We start from the raw sequence: 11491 nt of genomic DNA on the forward strand, positions 1-11491 counted from the left end.
ACGGATACAACTGTTGATGAACTCTCCCCTTGTTTTTCCACATCTTTTTTCTTTTTCTTCTTTTTTTTTTTTTTTTTTTTTTTTTGGTTTTTGGGTCACACCTGGCAGCATTCAGGGATTACTCCTGGCTCTACGCTCAGAAATCACTCCTGGCAGGCTCAGGGGACCATATGGGATGCCGGGATTCAAACTACTGCCCTTCTGCATGAAAGGCAGAAAGGCCTTACCTCCATACTACTCTCCAGCTCCTTCTTTTTTCTTTTCTTCTTTTTCTTTTTTTTTTTAGATCTTCTAACTTCTTTCTATTTTTTAATAACTTCACCTTCTGTCATCCTGAAACAAATGATTAATGATTAATTATGTCAACTATGTCATACCTTTTCTTTAAATAAATAAATATGTTTAAAAAAATACTTGGTTCTTAACCTAGGTCCACTGGGGGAAGAGATAGGACATACAATCGTGCTTCACCAAAAATAAATTCTTAATTAAATTTAAAAAATAAAAACATGTCACTCTGGGCTGAAGTGATAGCAGTGGGCAGGGTACTTGCCTTGCCTGAAGCTGGCCTGAGTTCAATATCTGAACCCCATATGGTTTCCCAAGTACCCCTAGAAGTGATCCCTGGTACAAAGCCAGGAGAAAGTCCTGAGCATCACTGGATGTGACTCAACCTCTTTCTCACCAAATTTAATTCACCAAATTAAAATCTTACTGGCTCAGTAGACAGCCACCCAGTTCATAGTTTGGAAGGCATTCATGTAAGTTGTCATTTTAGAAAAAGCCCAGAAAAACTGAGCAGAAAAAAATGTCTTTGTTGGCAATGAAATAGCTTCGGCTATGAAGGAGAACAGCTTCAAAGTGAGGGAGGAGGTAGTCTGGTTTTATGCGCAGCAGTGACAGAATGTTGTAACAGCTCACACATAGTCTAGTAGTTTTTCAGGAAATTCTCACATATTCATGAGGAAGAAGGATGCACTTACACAATTAAGGAAAATGCAAAGACCAAATATTGAATGTACTGAAATTGGCAGAGAAACATCATCAGGAATGTGTCTTTTAGTATCGTCATTAAGATCAAGGATGTTAGAGGTCAAAATGGCTTCTACTGGGTCCAGAAAGATAGAACAGCATGTAAGGCACTTGCTTTGCACACAACCAACCAGGTTCAATCCCTGGCATCCTCTATGGTCCCCCAAGCACCACAAGAGTGAATCCTGAATGCAGAGCCAGGAGTAACTCTTTTGTATGGCAGGGTGTGGCCCTCCCCCAAAAAACAAACCAAATAAAATGAGTTCTAATTTAAAGTCTCCACTGCTGGTACAATCTAATCTGGGACCTGAGGTATTTACCAGGGCAAACGTGTTCTTATAGGGGCCGGAGAGATAGCATGGAGGTAAGGTGTTTGCCTTGTATACAGAAGGACGGTGGTTCAAATCCCGGTATCCCATATAGTCCCCCGAGCCTGCCTAGGGAGATTTCTGAGCATAGAGCCATGAGTGACCCCTGAGCACTGCCGGGTGTGATCCAAAACCCCCCCAAAAAAAGTGTTCTTATAGTTCTACTTTGGCTTAATCAGAGTCAGTTGAATGCAATAGGGCAACTTCTGCCAGGGAGATGTGGTCATATCCTCTAAACACAAGCCTCAGGCTAGTTTATTTTATTTTATTTATTTTTGGGCTTTGGACCACACCCAGCAGCGCTCAGGAGTTACTCCTAGGTCTGCACTCAGAAATCACTCCTGGCAGACTTGGGGTACCATATGAGACACTGGGGATCGCACCCGGGTTGGTTCCAGGTTGGCTGAGTGCAAGGCAATTGCTTTACTACTATGCTATCACTCTGGAGCCCAGGCTAGTCTATTTAGCTGTCCATAATGCTGTAAAGTTCTAAATTTTCAAGAGGAAAGAAAAGGAACCAAGTTTTAAAAAAAGCTGTGACATACGTCTCCTGCCTCCTGGCTGTCTTGCCAAATGATGTAGGTGACTTGGGTGAAGTGAAAAAAGAGAGAGAACAAGAAAGAGAAGATTTGCCACCTTCCTGCCTCTCCCATCTTAGTCTCTCTGGGAAGTCCCTTGAAACGAGGGGAAGGTAAAATCTGGCATGAGCCCTTGCACAACATGGATGTTACCATCATACCAGTCCCACTGGATAAATATCAAGCTGCACCTAATGTTCACTTCATTTGTATGGCATGGGACTGGTTCCCATCACTAAAGTTCTTGAGGAATGACAGACTCTTGCTGGAACACACACACACACACACACACACACACACACACACACACACACACACACAGGAATTTGAGAGATGAATACCAAAGTAAAATAAATCAATTCAGAAAATACAATGGAAAAGAGACAGTAAGAGAGAAAAAAAGAGAGGCTCAAGAAATAACTCAGCTTTCTCCAGAGAAGAGAGAGACATGAATGTACATATCAAGTCTAGATGTTTGAAATATGTGAAAGGCATAGAATGGATATGTGTCCCTCTTGGGATTTTTGGTGATTATCTTATATATCTTGGTGGTCATTATCCTATAACAGCCTTTTATTTCTGTTAGAGCTTCACCTCTCAGAGGGTCCAGCTTTCTAATATGATATTGGCTGTTTTTATTTTAGCTTTGGAATAGGGCTCGAACCTTCATGCTTTGAGGTTGATGCCAATACAACATTTTTAATCCACATTGCTCAAGGCTCCCTGTCTACCTGCCCAGCATGACAACCTCATTACATTGTCTCATCTCTGATTTGCCAAGACAGATCATAAAGAATATTTCTGTTATGTCTATGAACTAATTTGATGGACTGGAGCACATGCCAAAGGCTCAAGTTTGAGCCTATTTACCACATTCCGTGAGCACTCCAGTAGTTCCTGAACACCTTCAAAATATAACCTCTAAACCCCCAAAATAAAAGGACTTGTTTTGTATTGATATGGACCTATTTCCAACCTTTGCCACTTTATTCTTTATTACCACAATAAGACACCCTCCCACAGAGCCAGCAAAGTAGAGTGGGTAAGGAATTTGTCTTGCACGAAGCCAACCTAAATTTAATCCCCAGCACCCTCACAGTAAGTAATTTTAATCCCCAGCACTCCCACAGAAATAATCCCTGAGCTCAGAACCAGAAGTAAGCCTTGAGCATCACTAGGTCTGGCCCCCCAAAAAACAAACAAACAAACAAACAAACAAAAAAGATAAAACATACACCCGATGATGTTTCTCTGCCATCTTCTGTATATGTGATATATGATCATTATATGTTCCTCCTTTGTTCATGCTCAACAGTTCTATTTCACAAATATGTACTCATTTCTTGAAAAACTGAAACTTTCCAAAGATTTTAAGAATAGCAAACTCCTAGACAATTATTCTGCCATCTAAAAAAATATTAAAAAATAGTTTTCCTCATTTAGTTTTTACTTTGTTTTGGTTTTCAGATAAAATGAGGTGTGCCTCAGGAGACCAGCCTACAAGAAGTTCATTAAAGAAATTTATTATTTATTCTGGAAGTCACCTTTTTTTCCATGCTCTTTTCCTAGTTAAAAACAAACAAACAAAAACCAAAAAACCCTTCTTGGACCAGAGTAAGAGTATAGAATTTTGCAGTGATAGTATTTACATGTGGTAATGCGTAAGTTTGATCCCCAGCACCACATATGGTCCCACACACACTGCCAGAAATGATCCTGAGTGCAAAGACCTGAACAACACTGGATGTGGCCTAACTGTCCCACTGCCCTCAAACATTTTTGTGACTATGCAGGTCAGACAGTAAAGTCATTAAGCCATGAGTCAACCTGCCAGCTGGCTGCCAATAAAGCTCTTTCTTGACCTGTGTCTCACATTTGATTGGCCCTTGAACAGATGTAGCCCTTGAGATGTCACCATACATGGTTACATATTCTTCAATACTATTATCTGATCACAAATAAATCTGAAAGTTACTATAGAATCAGAAAATAAAAGAAGGGGCCGGCGAGGTGGCACTAGAGGTAAGGTGTCTGCCTTGCGGCGCTAGCCAAGGAAAGGACCACGGTTCGATCCCCCGGTATCCCATATGGTCCCCCCAAGCCAGGGGCAATTTCTGAGTGCTTAACCACGAGTAACTCCTGAGCATCAAATGGGTTTGGCCCGAAAAACCAAAAAATAAATAAATAAAAAATAAACAAAGAAAATAAAAGATTTAAACTGCTCAGATGATTGTAGCTCTAGTTACCACTTGGTTCAAAACAGAAAAGAAATAAAAAAAATACAGATTATCTAGATCATAATGTTAATAAAAACTGTATAGCACAATCTACAGCAGATAACTAGCAGTTTTTAGAGAAAGAAATTAGATTTACAGCAAGGTGGTAGAGTAGTGAAGACACTAGACTCAATTCCTCCCCATGTGCACAACAAAATCACAAAATCACACATACTCATACATATATAAACAACAGAGCCTGAGAAAATTGGATGACTAGAGAATCAGTGTCTTCAAAGTGGGGGGAAAGCAATAGAAAAGTGAGAGAAGATAGAAAAAAGTGTAGTCCAAAAAGCCTTCTAGAGCGATGACCCAGTGGTAGGGTGTTTTTGCCTTGCACAAGGCTGACCAAGGACGGGCTGCATTTCGAAAACCTGGCATCCCATATGTCTGTCCCCCAAGCCAGGAGCAATTTCTGAGCACATAGCCATAACCCTGAGCATCACCGGTTTAGATTTTTAGGCCTAAAAAAAACCTCTAGGGCCCGGAGAGATAGCACAGCGGCATTTGCCTTGCAAGCAGCCGATCCAGGACCAAAGGTGGTTGGTTCGAATCCCGGTGTCCCATATGGTCCCCCGTGCCTGCCAGGAGCTATTTCTGAGCAGACAGCCAGGAGTAGCCACTGAGCACAGCTGGGTGTGACCCAAAAACAATAAATAAATAAATAAATAATAAATAAATAAATAAACCTACAGATAAGGGAGCAAACTGGTGGCTGTAGTATGGAGTGGTGCGTGCGTGTGTGTGTGTGTGTGTGTGTGTGTGTGTGTGTGTGTGTGTGTGTGTGAGTGTGTGTGTCTCTGTGTGTGTCTCTGAAAGACTCAGACCCTTATCAAGAATCTACTACCTGAGGATTGCATTAATGAGCAGAGTACATAGAGCTAGGTATAAAAATCAGATTTCCCTGGGAGAACAATAATACCAGGTACAGAAAACTAGGGTTGTCCTTACCTCAACTTTAAGCAGAAGACCAGTTTCTCCTCTGCTTACTCTTTCCCCAAAAGCTTAAGCCTTTCTTTCTTTAGATTTGATTATAAGACAGAGTGTACTTCAGGGGACCAGGCCCAATGGGTATTTAAGGGTTTATTTGATGCCCACTGGTCTGCAGCCCACCCTTTATTCTTTATTTTCTTTCTCTACAAAAGCCCCTTCTTATGTTCAGGAAATAAGACAGTGCTGTGAGTGAAGAATCCAGTCTCTTTCAACCTGCCAGCTTGTTGCCAGGGGAGCTCCAGGATTTCAAGCTTAAGTGGAAAGTCCAGCAAAAGCCTAAATCTTCTTTTTTTCTTTCTTTTTTTCTTTTTTCTTTTCTTTTTTTTTTTTCTCTCTCTCTCTTCTTTTTATTGTTGTGAGGTCAGGGGGAGTTGCTGGGGAGGACGTGGGCATGTGGTGCCACAGGGGGATGGCACCCAGAGGAGAGTGACATAGGAGCTCAGCCCCTGGAGGCATACATGTGGCCCAGAACTTCTTGTCTCAGTTAGGGGCACATAAGCCTTTCTGCCAGGGGGTATTTGCCTGGGCAGGGAAACAACAATGATGGGGGCAGTTGAAAAGCCTGTCCCTCATGGCCCAATCCCACCCTCACCCGCCAGCACTGCACAGAAGAGGGCCAGGTTCCGCATAGGTTGGTCCTGCATGTTCCAGGAGCTTATTTCTGCTGCTCCCGGGCCCACGGCTCGGGGGTGAGGGTTTGCTGCTCAAAGGTGTGGATGTGCGGCAGCTCTTCCGAAAGGCAGTTATTACCCAGCCGGTGTCTCTGAAGCAGGGGTTTCCCCTCGAACTTGGACGACACCACGAGGACTCGGAAGCTGGACGCGCAACGGTTGGGAGTCGTGTCTTCCACTTCCACGCGGTCCGCCTCCAGGTCCCGCTGAAGCTTTTCCCGGAGATAATCCGCGCTGAGATCCATGGTTGCAGCCCAAAGGGGTGTGGTGGGGGCAGCCCAGCGGGGATGAATCCCCAGTTCGCCCCCTCTTTTTTTCTTTTTCAAAGCCTAAATCTTACTACTAGAAATCAACCAGAAACCTAGAATCACGGGTAAAACATCTCATATCCTGCTATGTTGGGCTTCAGAGGCTTCAGATACCTCTACAACGTGTGTTCAAGATACTAACAACTCAGGCTAGGTGCAGAAGCTGAAATTTAGCCTTTAGTGAATACTCAGTGGAACTTGTGGGAACCAAACCATGTCCCATCTGGGTGCCTTGTAAGGGAAACTCCTCCTCTTCATAATTGGTTTCCTAGTCGCTTTTGTTTGTATTGGGGCATTCCTGATGGTGCTCAGAGGTTAGTCCAATTCAGAGTTCCCAGACTTCTAGGGGATCACTGGATACTGTGCAAGCAGTCAGGTGCCCCAGTCACTATTTTTGTGAAATTCATGTCTTTGCCCTGCCTGGGGCCATCACTGGGATCACAGTCATCCTCTGTGCTGACTACCCCAAGTTTCAGCCATGGTAGCTGGAGCTTAATTTTCTATGGAAATTTTTGGAAAGTTACTAGAAAGAGAACGCATCTCAGTTCCCTCCCTCTTAAACTACAGATGCTGAGACAGGCAGCCTTGAATAGTGAGCATCCACAAACACAAAGACATACCCACTTCCCATCCACCATAATGTAATGACCATTGGAATGCACTCTCTGTACAGTCTGAAACCACAGCTCCAGATGGCTGTACTCTTGCCCACCCACCCAGTGAAAAACTGGGAGGAATAATTTGCATACTAGCCCTGGACCACAGCTGAGGGGTAAGTGTTACCTGGAGGCTTCTGGGAAAGCTCTGACTGGGGCTCTGCCTAGAGAGCAGGTGGCTGCACACTACACTCAGCCACCCACTGCCCTTGGAGACTAGAAGTCTTGACTTTTTAATAAATTACTTTATTTAAACACCATGGTTACAAAGTTGTTTGTAATACAGTTGGGTGAGAGGGTTTTTTTTTTTTTTTTCAGTTTCACGATTAAATTTCAGTCATACAATGTACACCCTCCTTCACCAGTGCATATTTCCCACCACCAATGTCATCAGCTTTCCTCCCCCCCCCCCCCCCGCCTGCCTCTGAGGCGGACATTTTTCATGTATCTCTCTCCCTCTTCCCTCCCCCGCTCCCTCTTTTTTTCCTTTTAGACACTGTGTTTTTCAATATTGTTACTAAAGAGATATTATACCTATCATGTTATCTCTTTTCAGCACCCAGTTCTTGTCCAGAGTGATCATTTCCTACTATCATTGTCATAGTGGTCCCTTCTCTGCCCTAAATGCACTCTCCCACTATTTGTGGCAAACTTCCTACTATGGACTGGTCCTCCTGGATTTCCTATCTATTATCTCTGAATATTTTTTTTACCATTCTATCTTTATTTATTTTTATATACCACAAATGAGTGTGGTTATTCTATGCCTATCCCTTTCCCTCTGACTCACTTCATTTATATCCACTTGTGTATAAACAAATTTAATGGTGGAAGTCTTTAAATTCTCTTGCAGCAACCACTTCCCTGCCTGCTGTACTGGCTCCTGCCTGTGCTGGCTCTAGTTCTCCAAATATCCAAACAGATTCAGGGGTATTAGTTTATAAAGCAAGAGACATCCCAGAATTCTGAGCAAATAATATAAAGATTAAGTTCTTATAGCCTCTACTGTCAGGGCCGGAGAGATAGCACAGTGGTGTTTGCCTTGCAAGCAGCCAATCCAGTACCTAAGGTGATTGGTTCGAATCCTGGCGTCCCATATGGTCCCCCGTGCCTGCCAGGAGCTATTTCTGAGCAGATAGCCAAGAGTAACCCCTGAAGGCCCGGAGACATAGCACAGCGGCGTTTGTCTTGCAAGCAGCCAATCCAGGACCAAAGGTGGTTTGTTCGAATCCCGGTGTCCCATATGGTCCCCCGAGCCTGCCAGGAGCTAATTTCTGAGCAGACAGCCAGAAGTAACCCCAGAGCACCGCCGGGTGTGGCCCAAAAACCAAAAAAAAAAAAAAAAAAAAAAGAGTAACCCCTGAGTGCTGCTGGGTGTGGCCCAAAAACCAAAACCAAAAAAAAAAAACAAACAAAAAAAAAACTCTACTGTCCTGTATGGCCAACACATGGAGACAAGAAAGCTATGTAAAATATAAAATATATATAGAATATATATATAATATAGTATATATAATATAAAATATATATAGAATATAACAACATAAAATATAATAATAATATATTATATAGCATAAATATAACACATAGAACATAACAAACTTTCAAACAAACTGAAGAGAAAGAGGATATACCCAAATGATGAAGCAAGTAAAAGAAAATTAAAATAAAAAACAATATTTGGGGCCAGGAAGATTGTTCAAAGGATTTCTGCACATGCTTGGAATGCCAGAGGACTGAATTTGGTTCATTTCACCACATGGTTGCCCGTGCATTGAGCTTTGAATACTAAGCTGGGAGTTGTTCTTAAGCATTACCAGGTGCGGCCCAGAAATCAAATGGAACCAAACCACAGCAAAACAAAAATACAAATAGTATAAGGGCCTTATGTGAACACACAAAGAGAAAAACATTTGCTTAAGAGGCATCCCAGATGGTAAAGGGAAATAAAGGGGTGAAACCTTACATGAAGATACAAAAGCTGAGAATTTCCCTAAGTTGGAGAAGAAAACAAACATTCAGATCCAAGAGGCTCAAAGTGTTCCAAACAAAATAAACCCAACTGACACATACTCAGACAAATTATCATTAAAGTAGAAAAAACTAAATATAAGGAAGAAAATATCTAGAGAAAAAATAAACTATATACAAAGAAATCACAATAAGGCTATCTCAGATTTCTTTGAGGGGGGGGCATCTAGCAAGGCTCAGGGGTTACTCCTGGTTCTGTGCTCAGAAATAATTCCTGACAAGCTCCAGGGACCATATGGGACGCTGGGGCTTGAACTCGGGTAGGCTATGTGCAAGGGAAATGCCCTGTCCGCTGTGCCATCATTACAGCTCCTATTTGCAGATTTCTTAATAGAAAAATATTTAAAATATTATAAAAAATATTTAAAAACTGAAAGAAAACTATTTTACACTGAGAATATTCTGCTGTATTCTACCACTCAGAATTGAAGCCACAGAGTTTGACAAACAAAAACAAGGGAATTTGTTAATAATAAACTGCTATTATAAGAATTATTGAAGAGGGGCCGGGAAGGTGGCGCTAGAGATAAGGTGTCTGCCTTGTAAGCGCTACCAAGGAACGGAGCATGGCCCCAAAAAGAAACAAAAAATGTACATGTGAACTTCACAATAACCTCAAAATTAACTTTTAAAAGAGTGAGAAAGGTAAATAAAATATATAAAATAAAAAATGCTGTCAATGCATAAGAAAAAATTAGAGGAAGAAAAAAACTACAGAAACATCCTAAAACAAAATGACAATTTAAATAATTAACTTTTTTTTAATGATTTAGGTTATTTTATTAGGAGACTATAAGTTTAGAAGGCATACGTCTATGTTTAGAAAGCATAAGTCTTTATTTATTTATTTATTTATTTATTTATTTTTAATTTTTTTATTTTGAATTATGAGAACAAAAGATGCAAAGAACGAGGACAAGTTACAGTGGAAGGACAATCAGCCATAACATAATTCTCAGAAGAAGTCCCCTTGCTGATATCTTAACTTTGAACTTTCAGCCAAAGAATGTTAAGATAAATAAAACAGAATCCATGTACAATTACTTTGTCCCTCAAGTCCCCAGATTGTAGCACATTATAATATTGCTTGACAGCACACAAGGCAATCTAAAGCCATAAAACTTACGTAACTCCTTAAACATTAGAGGCATAGTATTTTTTACATTTCCATGTACATGCATATTAGCTTAAGTTAAACTCAAATTTTAAGTGGGTGCATTTTAAGGTTTAGAGTCAAAGGAGCACAGTAAAAACAGTGTTAGAGTGGCAACTGTTGTTTGCATAGGCCCACCAAATATGAGAGGCATGGAAAGGAATAACCTTGGCCTAAATACAAAGAGATCCTACCCCTGAAGTTTCCTGGCATAAGACCAACTCTAGGCTTCAGGCAAGTTATCATCCAATCCAAGACATTGTCCGTAGTGCCAACACACTTTTCACACAGTCTCTGTTGTTGGTATCATGTTTCTGTATTAAAGATTCTGGAATCTGCATATCCTAAATTGGAGTCATGATGTGGAGTGTCTTCTCATTTCACCTCACCATGAAAGGGCAATGCAGGAAGCCCTGTCCTGTAAGCAGGTCATTGTTAAGTCTTCTCATTGTTAAGGGAAGTCTCTTTTCAGCAGGACGATGTCTGAGCAGTGGTAGGGTCTTCCGTGGTAGAGGATTGCTTCCAGGTGATGTTATAGACAAACCTCACAATTAAGGGGCAATACAGCAAGCCCTGTCCAGTAAGCAGGTTAAATAATTAACTTAATTGTTTTGTTTGCATGTGAAAATCCCATGTGTGAAGATGTATGCTAGCCTTTGAGTCATCTCCTTGACCTCTTCACTTAAATGTTTATAATCCAAACTCACCAATAAAAAGAAGGTGGAAACTGAGAGACAGTATAGTGGTCAGGGCACTTGCCTTTGTATATGGTGAACCCAGATTTAATCCCTGGCGCTACATAAGATTCCTGAGCCCCTCCAGGAGTAATGCCTAAATGCAGATTCAGGTGTAAACCCTGAGAATAGCTGGATATGGCTCAAAAACAAAACAAAGCAAAAAAATAAGATAAAGGAAACATGATGGCTAAATGTACTAACTAATAAAATCAGACCCAAAGAAATTGTAGAGGTAGTAATGATGCATGCCTTGCATAAGCCAACACTGGTTTGACCCCCAGCACTGCATACGGTCCCACAAGCACCACCTGAATAACCCTGAACGCAGAGCCAAAAGTAGCCCTTGAGCACTGCTGGTTGTAGCCCAAAACTAAATCCTTGCCCCCAAAATAAACTTTTTTGCTATCTATAGGAAACAAATCTTAGTTCTACACACAAATATAGGCTCAAATTAAAAGACAATCATTAAGAAAATGATTACCTAAAAAGGGCATATATAAACATATTTTGTGACTATGTAAAATAAATTTTCAGATAAAACAGATTGTCAGCTAAAAATATAAATAGATTAAAGCCACAGTATAGTGTATGAAATGCTTGTCTTCCACACAACTGGCCCAGATTCTATCTCCTATATATATTATTTCCCAAACCCTGCCAAGAGTGATCCCTTAGCAAAGAGCCAGAA

The 11491-nt window shown here is 41.2% G+C and overlaps 1 protein-coding gene across 1 annotated transcript; it reads right to left on the reverse strand.

The window, feature by feature from the left end:
- Positions 1 to 5739: 5739 nt before the first annotated feature.
- Positions 5740 to 6220, reverse strand: LOC126024363 (bolA-like protein 2). Its single transcript, XM_049784758.1, has one exon. It carries the CDS (start codon positions 6161 to 6163, stop codon positions 5903 to 5905), a length of 261 nt encoding a protein of 86 aa, XP_049640715.1. The 5' UTR covers positions 6164 to 6220; the 3' UTR covers positions 5740 to 5902.
- Positions 6221 to 11491: the final 5271 nt, after the last annotated feature.

Source organism: Suncus etruscus, chromosome 12 (assembly GCF_024139225.1).
Source record: "Suncus etruscus isolate mSunEtr1 chromosome 12, mSunEtr1.pri.cur, whole genome shotgun sequence".
NCBI lineage: Eukaryota > Metazoa > Chordata > Mammalia > Eulipotyphla > Soricidae > Suncus > Suncus etruscus.

Coding starts and splice junctions, on each gene's coding strand:
- LOC126024363 (XM_049784758.1), bottom strand. CDS start 6,163: ATGGATCTCAGCGCGGATTATCTCCGGGAAAAGCTTCAGCGGGACCTG.